Source organism: Mytilus edulis, chromosome 2, assembly GCF_963676685.1.
Source record: "Mytilus edulis chromosome 2, xbMytEdul2.2, whole genome shotgun sequence".
Lineage (NCBI taxonomy): Eukaryota > Metazoa > Mollusca > Bivalvia > Mytilida > Mytilidae > Mytilus > Mytilus edulis.
Window position 1 is genome coordinate 29,366,610 of NC_092345.1, and position 15,674 is coordinate 29,382,283.

General features: G+C 31.0%; 1 protein-coding gene across 1 annotated transcript in view; it reads left to right on the forward strand.

Annotated features, from left to right (window-relative positions):
• The window catches only part of LOC139511899 (uncharacterized), a 38,712-nt gene extending 24,886 nt beyond the window's left edge, over positions 1 to 13,826 (forward strand). The window contains exons 5-8 of the mRNA XM_071299044.1: positions 1,239 to 1,301; positions 9,146 to 9,214; positions 10,898 to 11,076; positions 11,549 to 13,826. Coding sequence (XP_071155145.1) covers positions 1,239 to 1,301; positions 9,146 to 9,214; positions 10,898 to 11,076; positions 11,549 to 11,977 — 740 coding nt within the window. The 3' untranslated portion in view covers positions 11,978 to 13,826. The remainder of the gene's footprint in view (positions 1 to 1,238; positions 1,302 to 9,145; positions 9,215 to 10,897; positions 11,077 to 11,548) is intronic.
• Positions 13,827 to 15,674: the final 1,848 nt, after the last annotated feature.

The window sequence follows — 15,674 nt, forward strand, 5'->3', positions numbered from 1 at the left end:
CTTGCAACGTTTATATTTTATTTTAAATAATATTTGCTGCAAAATGCTTTCAAATTTTGTAATAAAAAACAACGACAGTAAACAATAGCTTCTGCCATAAATGAACTTCCAAAGTGTTAAATACCCATTGTATGATACAAATTCCTTAACCAGTCTTTTTTCAACAACTTAGATTTCGAGCATAGCAGTTTGTAGTCCGAGATTACTATGACGTCCAACGGCTGTTTTGCCAGACAAGCTGGGGCCGTGGGACATCAGAGCTCGTCCCATATCAAAAAGTGGATATTTGCCCACCCAAAATAGATGCGCTGCTTCGTCGATTCTGGTGCCGACTGACGGCCTTGGAATTATATGAATCGGGCATCAATCTGTTCATTTTTCATTTATCTTTTCATTTATGTAAGTTTCACCTACCTGCCAACCTTTATTTTTCCATATTTTAACAGTTTTCACAGGGACCCATCGCTTTCTGCATTTTGCCTTTCATTTTCAAAGATTATCACGTGACCACGAGAAAACAGTGATGATTTATGCAAATGACCATAATGTAACACCTCGTTCATTTACGATGCAAGTTATCTAAATGTCCGAGAGCTTCCGATTGTTCTCGTGGTCGGAACTAAATGCTTAATACCGATCTCCTGTAAAGGAGGTGAAAAATCGTGGTTGGCTTCTAAATGTTAAACATCGATCTCCTACAAAATTTGCATATTTGAGTCTCGAGGCCACGAACTCTCTCGTAACTTGACGTCCATTTGAAAGTGAAAGTCAAAATGCAGAAATCGATGGGTCTCTATGAAAACTGTTAAAATATGGAAAAATAAAAGTTGGCAGGTAGGTGAAACTTACATAAATGAAAAGATAAATAAAAAATGAACAGATTGATGCCCGATTTATATAATTCCAAGGCCGTCAGTCGGCACCAGAAGCGACGAAGCAGCGCATCTATTTTGGGTGGGCAAATATCCACTTTTTGATATGGGACGAGCTCTGACGTCCCACGGCCCCAGCTTGTCTGGCAAAACAGCCGTTGGACGTCTGAGTAATCTCGGACTAAGCAGTTTGGTCTTTGACACAGGAACTTTAAATGAAATAATAGTGTATTTGTATGACAAACATGATTTAGAAGTTAGAATGAAGATTAAGGTTTAAAATATAATTGTACTAAAATTATGATATATCTTATTGAAATAAGAGTGAAATGCATGTTAAAAATAGAAGTTATTTATTTATTTCAGCTTCCAATTCAAAGATAGCAGCAGCCGTAACGTTCACATTGGTGGTCATATCGATCCTACTGGGTAATTATTCAATGCATTATCTTTTAAATACTAGTAACGGATTGACGAAGATTTGATTTTATTCCAACAACACCAGATAAACGTCATATTGGGAATATGCATGCCAAATGATTTATCAGCCTGTTAAAAGTACTATATCCTTCTCGTTAAAAAAAATGTCTCTTCTTATTGTCGTAGTACATGGCTTTCCACACACAATTACATGCTATTCATAAATGACTTCTCAATGTAGATTCATTATGAATGCACTAGTATAGATACAATGGTCAGCTTATATTTTTTTCTTTAAGAAACCATGAGCACGGAGGGAAATTGTTTGATTTTTAATAATCACCTTTTCTCCATTATGTCTCTAACTTCAACTATTATTCAGCCTTTTCTCCAATTTACAGTATTGTAATTGAGTTAAAATACCTTTGTAATAATTTTCAACGCTGCATTAAAAATTAAAGTTATGCAAATATGACATAACGCATCTGTCTTTAAATAAACGAAGTATGTTTGAGCTCCTGATTTTACTATTTGATTAAAGATTAAAGAAACTTTCCCCTTTTAAAAATAGACCTCATATCATGCAGGCAGAGAAATAAACAACACGATGAAATGTACATTACTTGTTGAAATTCGCAATCGATGGTGAACGAATTTGTTTGAAAATTAACTAAAATATCAACCATTAGCATAAAACATAATGATTTATAGTTGGCTGACCAAAAAACATTAAAGTGAAATATGTCTTTTTATAAAAATTGCAAAATAAATAAGTTTAAGTCGTTGTATACATTGAATACATGAACAAGTTGAATAGGTCGTATGAACAATAAATTATAATTTCGACAATGTCTATTTAAATATTCATGAGGAAAAGTGATATCATTTCAGTGACTGTATATGACATACAAATATACGGTCAACGCATTTTTGACTGCTCAAATAGAACGAGTGCAGTATAAATTTCAATATCAAGTTATGAATTAGACCTTTTAGTATTGATTGTATTCTGAAACTTCCGTTCACTAGGCAATACGAGATGCAAACACCGACTTAGAGTTGTATAGTGAGTGACTTAAGGTGGCACGGTAGTATTCCTGGCCCATAAGGGATAATGATAGCCTTTTTAGAATTTTCACCACTTTCTAACACTGCAAAAAATTCTACATTCACAGTTAACTGAAGTACTTTCATTTTACTATTCAGAAATGAATTTGAATATGTATCATGACCGTTTACTTTTTTTGCTATTTTTAAAAACCTAAGGCCACTAGTACTTTTAGGTATTTTATGGTGCAGTGAACACAAAATTTAAAAAAATTCTCAAAAATTCATTTTCATATGTATGTAAAATTATTTTATATTTTTTCTACACCTGATTCACCCCTCAGTTTGGGAAAGTATGTTCAGTTGATACTGTATTTTTTGTCCAATCACACTGTTTAGATACATTTACCTAAGTAGGGTACACAAAAGAGCAACCTAAATTCTGGAATGCAAATACTACCGTGCCACCTTAACCAAGACATAACAAACTTGAAACCAGTCATGACACCTATGATTCATAGACTTCTTACTTTGGAACATATTGCAATAAAGAATACTAGTCTGCACTCATTTCTTACCAAAAAAAAATGAAACATTACATCCCTACCCCATCTGGCAGATTTTCACTTTTTTTTTCATTTTACCATTTTTACTTAAGGAGTGAACAAAACCCAAATATATTATGTTTCAAATCAACACAGAAGTCAAACATGGTGATTCAGGAGGAATTATTGGATTGCCAACTATGTTTATGGTTAATCTGACTAAAAGAAACAGTTTAAGCACCAAATCATGAAAACTGATATTAAAGTCCATTCCACATTTTACAGCATGCCTTATATTACTTTAAACATTTCCAGATTGTGAGAGCAATACAACAAGAGTCTTTAGATTGCAGTTAACTATTATTCCAAAATCTGTTTGACAATACATGTACTAGAATACATCTCTAAGTTGACTGTTTGTCTATTTCTCATGTATGCATTAAGTTAAATTATGTCCCCTTACATAATCAATTTGCCTTTATTGTGCTTTTCACTGTCAGAAAATATTAACAACTAATGGTATTTGCATGGAAAATGAATAAACCATTTAATCTTACTGATATATCATCATAAATACATTCTTTGTCAAAAATAATGTCTAGTTAATGTACAGAAACCCCTATTTCTATCTCTTTTTCAGACCTATATGAGAGATAAATGACTAAGTAAGAACCCCTTAACCACTTACTGGTTCCCCAAAAGCTCCTTCTGGTATCTTTTTACATTAGATCTACAAATTAAACCTTAAGAAAACTAGTATAGCTGTACTTGTGTTGAAAAAATTAAGAAATTATGCAATTTATTTATTTCGGTGAAAATAATAGGATGTACATGCAACCGAAGAATGTCGCGTCTCAAATTTCAGTGGTTGCACATGTGTCAGACACTGCAAAAAGTTAAAGCGAGCATTTATGATTAAAAATATTTTGCAAGTTACATAAAAATAATGAAGTTCTACTTTTTAGGTAAATTTTTACATTATTACCTACACATCAGCCAAAATTTGCTGAATCAGCAATTTTTACTCTCAGGGGTGGAATTTAAGGCTTGTTTTTATCATAGTTGCCCTTAATCAACTTTTTATTGATAAACTTACAAATTGCATGGGTAAAAAAGTTCCTTTATTGATTTAGTGTAAAAATATATATCCCCCTTAAGGTGGCACGGTAGTATTTCCTGGCCCATAAGGGATAATGATAGCCTTTTTAGAATTTTCACCACTTTCTAACACTGCAAAAAATTCTACATTCACAGTTAACTGAAGTACTTTCATTTTACTATTCAGAAATGAATTTGAATATGTATCATGACCGTTTACTTTTTTTGCTATTTTTAAAAACCTAAGGCCACTAGTACTTTTAGGTATTTTATGGTGCAATGAATACAAAATTTAAAAAAATTCTCAAAAATTCATTTTCATCTGTATGTAAAATTATTTAATATTTTTCTACACCTGATTCATCCCTCAGTTTGGGAAAGTATGTTCAGTTGATACTGTATTTTTTGTCCAATCACACTGTTTAGATACATTTACCTAAGTAGGGTACACAAAAGAGCAACCTAAATTCTGGAATGCAAATACTACCGTGCCACCTTAACCAAGACATAACAAACTTGAAACCAGTCATGACACCTATGATTCATAGACTTCTTACTTTGGAACATATTACAATAAAGAATACTAGTCTGCACTCATTTCTTACCAAAAAAAAAAATGAAACATTACATCCCTACCCCATCTGGCAGATTTTCACTTTTTTTTTCATTTTACCATTTTTACTTAAGGAGTGAACAAAACCCAAATATATTATGTTTCAAATCAACACAGAAGTCAAACATGGTGATTCAGGAGGAATTATTGGATTGCCAACTATGTTTATGGTTAATCTGACTAAAAGAAACAGTTTAAGCACCAAATCATGAAAACTGATATTAAAGTCCATTCCACATTTTACAGCATGCCTTATATTACTTTAAACATTTCCAGATTGTGAGAGCAATACAACAAGAGTCTTTAGATTGCAGTTAACTATTATTCCAAAATCTGTTTGACAATACATGTACTAGAATACATCTCTAAGTTGACTGTTTGTCTATTTCTCATGTATGCATTAAGTTAAATTATGTCCCCTTACATAATCAATTTGCCTTTATTGTGCTTTTCACTGTCAGAAAATATTAACAACTAATGGTATTTGCATGGAAAATGAATAAACCATTTAATCTTACTGATATATCATCATAAATACATTCTTTGTCAAAAATAATGTCTAGTTAATGTACAGAAACCCCTATTTCTATCTCTTTTTCAGACCTATATGAGAGATAAATGACTAAGTAAGAACCCCTTAACCACTTACTGGTTCCCCAAAAGCTCCTTCTGGTATCTTTTTACATTAGATCTACAAATTAAACCTTAAGAAAACTAGTATAGCTGTACTTGTGTTGAAAAAATTAAGAAATTATGCAATTTATTTATTTCGGTGAAAATAATAGGATGTACATGCAACCGAAGAATGTCGCGTCTCAAATTTCAGTGGTTGCACATGTGTCAGACACTGCAAAAAGTTAAAGCGAGCATTTATGATTAAAAATATTTTGCAAGTTACATAAAAATAATGAAGTTCTACTTTTTAGGTAAATTTTTACATTATTACCTACACATCAGCCAAAATTTGCTGAATCAGCAATTTTTACTCTCAGGGGTGGAATTTAAGGCTTGTTTTTATCATAGTTGCCCTTAATCAACTTTTTATTGATAAACTTACAAATTGCATGGGTAAAAAAGTTCCTTTATTGATTTAGTGTAAAAATATATATCCCCCTTAAGGTGGCACGGTAGTATTTCCTGGCCCATAAGGGATAATGATAGCCTTTTTAGAATTTTCACCACTTTCTAACACTGCAAAAAATTCTACATTCACAGTTAACTGAAGTACTTTCATTTTACTATTCAGAAATGAATTTGAATATGTATCATGACCGTTTACTTTTTTTGCTATTTTTAAAAACCTAAGGCCACTAGTACTTTTAGGTATTTTATGGTGCAATGAATACAAAATTTAAAAAAATTCTCAAAAATTCATTTTCATCTGTATGTAAAATTATTTCATATTTTTCTACACCTGATTCATCCCTCAGTTTGGGAAAGTATGTTCAGTTGATACTGTATTTTTTGTCCAATCACACTGTTTAGATACATTTACCTAAGTAGGGTACACAAAAGAGCAACCTAAATTCTGGAATGCAAATACTACCGTGCCACCTTAACCAAGACATAACAAACTTGAAACCAGTCATGACACCTATGATTCATAGACTTCTTACTTTGGAACATATTACAATAAAGAATACTAGTCTGCACTCATTTCTTACCAAAAAAAAAATGAAACATTACATCCCTACCCCATCTGGCAGATTTTCACTTTTTTTTCATTTTACCATTTTTACTTAAGGAGTGAACAAAACCCAAATATATTATGTTTCAAATCAACACAGAAGTCAAACATGGTGATTCAGGAGGAATTATTGGATTGCCAACTATGTTTATGGTTAATCTGACTAAAAGAAACAGTTTAAGCACCAAATCATGAAAACTGATATTAAAGTCCATTCCACATTTTACAGCATGCCTTATATTACTTTAAACATTTCCAGATTGTGAGAGCAATACAACAAGAGTCTTTAGATTGCAGTTAACTATTATTCCAAAATCTGTTTGACAATACATGTACTAGAATACATCTCTAAGTTGACTGTTTGTCTATTTCTCATGTATGCATTAAGTTAAATTATGTCCCCTTACATAATCAATTTGCCTTTATTGTGCTTTTCACTGTCAGAAAATATTAACAACTAATGGTATGTGCATGGAAAATGAATAAACCATTTAATCTTACTGATATATCATCATAAATACATTCTTTGTCAAAAATAATGTCTAGTTAATGTACAGAAACCCCTATTTCTATCTCTTTTTCAGACCTATATGAGAGATAAATGACTAAGTAAGAACCCCTTAACCACTTACTGGTTCCCCAAAAGCTCCTTCTGGTATCTTTTTACATTAGATCTACAAATTAAACCTTAAGAAAACTAGTATAGCTGTACTTGTGTTGAAAAAATTAAGAAATTATGCAATTTATTTATTTCGGTGAAAATAATAGGATGTACATGCAACCGAAGAATGTCGCGTCTCAAATTTCAGTGGTTGCACATGTGTCAGACACTGCAAAAAGTTAAAGCGAGCATTTATGATTAAAAATATTTTGCAAGTTACATAAAAATAATGAAGTTCTACTTTTTAGGTAAATTTTTACATTATTACCTACACATCAGCCAAAATTTGCTGAATCAGCAATTTTTACTCTCAGGGGTGGAATTTAAGGCTTGTTTTTATCATAGTTGCCCTTAATCAACTTTTTATTGATAAACTTACAAATTGCATGGGTAAAAAAGTTCCTTTATTGATTTAGTGTAAAAATATATATCCCCCTTAAGGTGGCACGGTAGTATTTCCTGGCCCATAAGGGATAATGATAGCCTTTTTAGAATTTTCACCACTTTCTAACACTGCAAAAAATTCTACATTCACAGTTAACTGAAGTACTTTCATTTTACTATTCAGAAATGAATTTGAATATGTATCATGACCGTTTACTTTTTTTGCTATTTTTAAAAACCTAAGGCCACTAGTACTTTTAGGTATTTTATGGTGCAATGAATACAAAATTTAAAAAAATTCTCAAAAATTCATTTTCATCTGTATGTAAAATTATTTCATATTTTTCTACACCTGATTCATCCCTCAGTTTGGGAAAGTATGTTCAGTTGATACTGTATTTTTTGTCCAATCACACTGTTTAGATACATTTACCTAAGTAGGGTACACAAAAGAGCAACCTAAATTCTGGAATGCAAATACTACCGTGCCACCTTAACAGTACATCATCAATATCTGAAAGTAAAATTAAAGACCCTTGCTATATGTTCTGAATGAATGTTGCTTCATTTAAGTACAAAAAACATTTGGTTAGTAGGGGTTCACAATCAGTTCTCATTGGAATATCGATTGTCTGTTGTAGAATCAATCTACCAAGTTAACTCAATAGATATATTGTGGATAAAACAAGTTCAAATTTTGTTTATATCATCGGTACATTTGACGTTAGAATCATAGTTGTCCTTTACAATGTAGGTTGGGGAATAATCAAGGAAATTGTATCTACACAATTCAATTATTTTGTAGAAAAGTTCTTTTTGATAAGACGAAGAAACAATTTTATCATTTGAGAACGTGGCCACGTCCACTTGTATCTTTGTCCATCTAATAAATCAATAAACACAAGAAGATGTGGTATGAGTATCAATGAGACACCTCTCCATCCAAGTCACAATTTATAAAAGTAAACCATTAGAGGTCAAGGCACGGTCTTCAACACGCAGTCTAGGCTCACACCAAACAACAAGCTATATAGGGCACACAAATAACTAGTGTAAAACCATTCAAACGGGAAAACCAACCGTCTAATCTATATAAAAAACAAGAAACAAAAGACACGTATGAACCACATAAACACAGGACAATACTGAACATCAGATTACAGCGGGATTAAACGTATTAATGGTACCAAACCTCCTCCCTTTTCTGAAACAGTAGTATAACATTACATAAGCCTTTTTCAACTGATTTTTATAGTTCGTTCCTATGTTGTATCATTTTACCACTGTCCCATGTTAGGGGAGGGTTTGGATCCCGCTAACATGTTTAACCCCGCCACATTATGTAAGTATGTGCCTGTCCAAAGTCAGAAGCCTGTAATTCAGTGATCCGTTAACATTAAGTTTACAGTTTGGTTAATCTGAGTAACGCCTCTCCAATCTCTAGCATAGTTTGCAACTAACCCACCAGTAACTGCAGTCTTTCTTAAATTATGGGAATTGAATATTTTGGGCTTTCTGTAAACAATATTCAAAGTTGTTTATTGTTTCCGTTAGCTACTCTTTGCCACTTGAGACAATCGAAACAGGCTAGTCCGTTTCTCGAACTACACGTACAACTTCTTCATATTAACATAACACCTACATCATGTTAGTGTACATGTATTTTTAAAATACTTGCCTTGTTGTCTGTGTTTACTAACAATAAACCTTTTACTCTATTTTTGAATCCCAGTGAATAAAGTCTATTTTTTAAGTCGTGTTCTAATTTTAAAGATTGGAACCCTTTATTAAACAATGTATATAAACTTATCTTTGCAGTTGTTATCTTCTTTTGGAAATCGTCCTATATAGAAGAAAAAATTTACAAAAATTCGAAACAAATACAAAGTAAGTATTGACTACCTACATGATTCCGTCTCGAATTCAATCTTTAAATGCACGGTGATTTTGGAAAGATTTTAATGACGAAAACAAACTAAATGTTACATTTGTCTAAAAGTTTCATCATTGAAAGCTCCTCAAAATTTCGAGTCTGAACGTTATAAACAATATAATATGTTTTTTTTTTCATTTTAAATGGATATAAAAGGATAAACATTCTGTCTGTCTTTTTTTAAATACTTTTGACATTCAAATCAACGTTGGGCTTTTGGTAAATTCAAATAGCAAAACATTTCCACACTACGATGCATAATTTTGTGTAGAATGAATGATAATGACAATTATTGTATACATGTTATTGTAAATATGTGGGCAATAAGTTATGAGCTAGCATTTTATTAATACTGTTCAGCGCGAGTCGATCTTGAATAAAATAAATGTTCATATCATATATGTTATCTTCATGTGATATGTTCCTTGCTTACTAGACGTCAATCAATTGAACCATGAAGTAAAATGTGTATAAGAAAAGTAATAATTAAAGTAATTTGTTGAAGAAATTATTTGTATTTTAAGTTTCAGTTACATCAATTTTACACTGAATTACGTTATAACAATGTTTCTTCATTGCTGTCATTTTTTGAATTATGCATACATTTTTGAGATAGAGTTTTATGCTAGGTAAAAACTTAAGACTATGTATTTCCTACTCCTTTTAGAAGCAAAAGAAATGTATGTGACGTTTCAACATAAAAGCTCAAGATAAAAAAATAAAGCCTATTTTAAATGGCTGAAAACATATTAATCTAATCCATGTTTTCCGGCAACAACAAAACATGTTTTTCAAATTTTTAAAAAAGCTAGTTGGAAGCGAATTTACAACGAAACCCTTGAATAATAAGTTTCATCTTCAAATTCATGGATCCATTATATTTTAATCATATACTATAAACTTTCATAAAAACCCTCTGTTTGCTTTTTTAACAATATGTTTCACTATGTAGTCAACTCAAAATGTGTTGTTCTTGGTGAAAAAAGAAAAACTATATCAGTGACAGATGGCGTGTGTTATAAATGTCAATCCAATCCTCTGCTGTCTAATTACACACAAAAGAAATATACAGATCAACTTATAAGTGTCTATAGATATATAAAAAAAATAAGTGAGCAGATAGAAGCACATGCTCCCTTAAATTTTACAGAGTAAAGCTACTTCCAATCTATTCCGAATAGTATTTGGATTATTTGGTGTTTTAAGCACCTCAATATAAGATTTTCCTTATTAAGATGTCTTTTTCAGGAAAACTCTTGCCATAATCAGGCAACTGAACATGAACATGTCATTCCAGATTGCAAATTAAAAAAAAAAAATTCCACATGACCGTCCCTCAATCTTAATTTAGATTTAGAAAAAAACGTGTTGTAATCTAGGAAATCAGATTACCCGGTACTTGTGTTTTTTTTTTCTCAAAATTACAGAAACCTATGCATGTAATTTTTAACAAAATCAATATGCATGTTCCATAGTATAGTTTTTTATTTGATTTTATATTAATACATTTAAAAACAAATTCTATAGTTATGTCCATGCGCCTGTTCAAGGTCAGTGCAAAGTTTTTATTCATGTTTCAATATTTTTTGTTGATCAATGTTCAACTCTTCCCCCATTTACTGCATATTTTACTTCAGATTCAGAGAGCATACCGAATGATGAACAAAACACAAAACCTAAGAATGTAGTTGTAGTTGGTGACGGATTCTGTGGAAAGACATGTCTTTTATTCAGATTTAAAGACGGCAAATTCAAAGAATTTATACCTACTTGTTTTGAAACCACCGAAAGCTCTGTTAAACTTGACGAAAAAATGGTTAGTAAGAGGAATGAAAAACAGTAATCTAAAAGTATCGATTTTGTTTGAAAAAAACTGTGCTTAATGTCATGTAACTCTTACAATAAAAAGTCTTCGACTAAACAGGGTCAGTCTCAAAAATGCAATAACAATTCAATATCATATGTAAAAAAAATCGATGCGACATTTTGCGAAACCACAAAATAAAGCATGTAACAAACTTGGTTGAAGAAGACAATAATCAGAACAAATACAATAGGTCTTTTAACAGAATAGTGGAAAGACCTAATAAACAATGAACAGTGACCAAATTGAACTTAAAATGGAATGAAATGTGCAAAACATATATCTGTTGATATTGTAAAACCATTATAAAATTGAATTGGTAATATTAATCATTCCTGAACAAAACTATATTATCGAAAAAATAGATAATTAGTTGTACCAACAAACATATCAAAGATAACGTAAATATTCTTTCGTTTCAAAGGTCGACCTAAAGTTATTTGACACAGCTGGTCAAGAAAGTTATGAAAGCCTGAGGAAATTAGCATACCCAATAGCAGATGTATTCCTTGTGTGCTTTGCAATAGATAATCAAGATAGTTTTTCAAATGTAGCTGATGTATGGTTTCATGATTTAGAGTCGCATTGTCCAGAAATACCAAGAATTTTAGTTGGAAACAAAAAAGACGTAAGAACAGATGACCAAATTAAAAAAAAACTGCAAAAGGACAAAAAATCAATGATCACCACTGAAACAGCTAAAAGTGTTATAGGATCACTTAATATGATACAATATTTAGAATGTTCAGCTAAAACATCGGAGGGAGTTGAAACTGTGTTTAGAGAAGCCGCCCGTGCAGCAAGTGCAACAAGAGCAGGGAAGGAGAAAGGAGGGGGGAGAAAACTACAATAATTTGGCGTTATCAGAATAAGTGATGTGTATATGAGACAATATCTGAAAAAGTCTAATTTCCATGTTCCGCCGTTCACCAGCAGTTTTTTATTCGGGCATCTTTTTGGAAAAGGAGTAGGTTCACTAAGACCCCTTTTTGGCCCCAAAATATAGCAGTTTTAGAAAATTGTGAAAATGTAATCCTTAAGCTATATTTTGGAAAGTAAAATGCTTCTGCTACATAAATATGAGCTGTTCTTGACGATACAATGCACAAATATTGCGTTTTAGCATCATTAAGTCATGCTAAATTACTGAAATCTTCAAAATTTTACCATTTTGGTCATTTTTTAGACGGTTTCCGTCTAAAATGAAAGTGGCCGCATTCGTGTTCATTCATAATATTGAAATGTAAGTTGTATTTGATGATAATACAAAACATATATAAAGGTTGAGGGTGAACACGGATGCGGCCACATTCATTTTTGACAAAAACCATCTGAAAAGTGACGTTTTTTGGCATATTTGATAGATTTTTCATATTAAAGCTTGAATCAGAGCGTTTTTATTGACTAAATCAGTTAAAATCTTTCACATAAACTAATCGAATCAATTGAAATAGACACTAAGTGTTTAAAAAGTGTCCAAAAACTTTGTTAGGTAAACTTGAAATTTGAGGCCAAAATCGGCCCTTACCGGACCTACTCCTTTTAAGTTTCAGCATAAACTCGAGTATATAATGCATCAACTGCAACCAATTAAAAATTCTTTTTAATATTTCGTCTAACTATAGCATGTAAGAAAATTTTGCATTTTTAAGGTTCTCTTGAATGTTGTCCCCAGGGGTAATTTCCCTCCTGTTACCGCTGGGTTTTTTTCCACCTGTGGACACGTTTGAAAGACCAAAAAATTATTTCTTGTAATGAAATGTGAAGAGCATCATTTCCTGAATGTATGACTCCATTTGTTTAAGTGAATAGCTGCAAGTTTAAAAAAACAATATGCAGCCTTGGTATATAATTTTGACAATATTAATGAAGTGAATAATTATGATCTTCATTTTTCAATTAATAGTCAACTTTTTTTGAAAACTCTATTAATGGAGGTGAGGAGCAAAACTATCTCATACTCTAGCTTCAAAAAGAAGGAAAGAGAAAAAAAGGGAAAAACATTAAAAGATGACATTAATATTTTAGAAGAAAATGTAAACTCAGGACCTATACAGCAATTGGAAGACAAAACAAATGAACTAGAAAAATTAAGAAAGGAAAAAATGCATGGTAAAATAGTTCGATCCAGAATACAGTGGATAGAAGAGGGAGAAAAAGTTATTTTTGTGGACTTAAATCTAAGAATTTTACATGTTTTACCAGCAAGATTATTCCAAAGGTTGAAAAAGAAAATGGTGATATTGTAACTAACCAAAAAGAAATACTTAAACAGGTTAAAATATTTTATGAAAATTTGTACAAAAACAGAGATGTTGAATGTTGTAAACCTAAAAATATTGAAAATAGTCTACAAAATGTAAATGTTAGAAAGTTAACTTTAGATGAACAAGATAAACTAGAACGTGAAATATAAGCTGGTGGAACTTTAAAAAAAATGAAAAGCAATACAACGCCTGGATCAGATGGTTTTTCAAGTGATTTTTTTTAATTTTTCTGGCCTGACTTAAACATTTATGTTGTAAGATCCATGTTGATTTAGATAAACTAGTTAAAATCAATTATGATGAAAATATTGTAAAAATAAAAAGACTAGTCAAACAATGGTCTAGACGTAACATTACTGTTATTGGTCGAATTACTGTTGTAAAGACACTAATGTTGCCAATTTTAAATCATTTGATATTGTCACTACCTAATCCAAGTGATGATATTATTAAACAGATAAATGAACTTATGTATAAGTTTTTTTGGAACTCACCAGTTCATAGAGTGAAAAAAAATGTAATACAAAAAGATTATTGTGATGGAGGCTTAAGAATGATCAATTTACATGCTTTTATAAATGCTTTGAAATGTACTTGGATAAGGAGAATTTTTAAAAACGATTGTAAATGTCGAAATATATTTTTGTCATATGTTGATAAAGATCGATTCTTTAGTTGTGGTAATAGCTATGTAAAGCAACTACAGCAAAGTATTAAGAATAAATTTTGGAAAGATGTACTGAGTGCTTGGCAAATGGTAATTGAAAAATAAATGAATTTGCACGACTGGGAATATTTTCTTTCCAGTCCAATTTGGATGAATAACCTATTCAAAATTGACAACAAACCAGTGTTTTTCAAAGACTTGCATGGTAAAGGTATTCTACATGTAAATGATATTGTTGGGGAGAATGGTACCTTTCTAAATTTTTATCAATTTCAGGAGTGTTTTCAGATTGATATAGACATCATGAAATATAATAGTATAATTTCTATGCTAACTAAGACTTCCAAAAAATAATAACAGGGGAGATTATAAATTAGTATCTCCTTTCATACCATCAGTTATAAAGACCATTCTCAAAAGCAAAAAGGGATCTAAAGATATGTATTTGGTGCTAAACAAAAACAACACTGTTCCTACAGGAGTAAAAAGATGGGAAGCTATTTTAGTTTTAGAAAATCAAAACTGGAAAAAGATTTTTCAACTACCATTTGCTATTACAAAAAATACTAAGCTACAATGGCTTCAGTATAGAATTAATCATAAAATTCTGGCAACAAATTTGTTTTTAAACAAAATTGGGATAGTGCAAAACCCATATTGTACTTTTTGTAAGACTGAATCTTGAATCAATTGAACATATACTATGGGACTGTTATTATGTACAACAATTTATTGAGTAAACTGAAATGTGGTTTCTCCAGAATGGTATTAGTATACCATTTACACAGGATATTTTTTTGTTTGGACATTTATCACGAATGTACAAAGATGACACTCAAAACAATTAATATTTTTCTCTGGATTAAACAATATATATATAATACAAGATATTTTAAAGGAGAGTTAAGTTTAACAGCATTGATTGAAAAAATAAAGCATCATTATATTTTTGAGAAGAAGATATCAATCAAAAATAAATGTTTTGACAAGTTTAATCAAGCTTGGTGCATTTACCAAGATGCTTTACAGGATAATGTGATGGATTAGCAACTATACAAAATTAGCACATGGACGCTCTTTAACATTGCGATTACCGTAAGGGCATTCCAATGAATTGTTGCCACATAGAATTGACTTTTATGTCTAGTAACCAATCGTATAAATACGCGGACATATTTGAGTGCAAAATAACAATCCTTATCGCTTGTTATAAATTAATTTCTTCAATAAATACTCATAAAATTTAATTTTTTTTTTTAATACAGATAAATAAAATGTATACGTTTTAACGTTAGAAATATAAATATATAATCCAAAAGATCATTAATATCTATGAACAGGTCCAGTAAAATTATGTTTACATACATGCCTACTAAATTCCAATCGATTAGATACATCGAGTCATTACAGAAAAGTGTCCACCATGCACTTGCACTGCTCTATTATAAAATATAAAAATAGAATGATATGCAAATGGATGAAAATTATATATACATGTAACTGTTATATACAATTATTTATATGAATTAATATATAACAACAAACAAGAGTATACTGTTTTGTATCACTACAATATAATAGTTATTACGATGAGGTTGCATTGCCTGTCATTTATT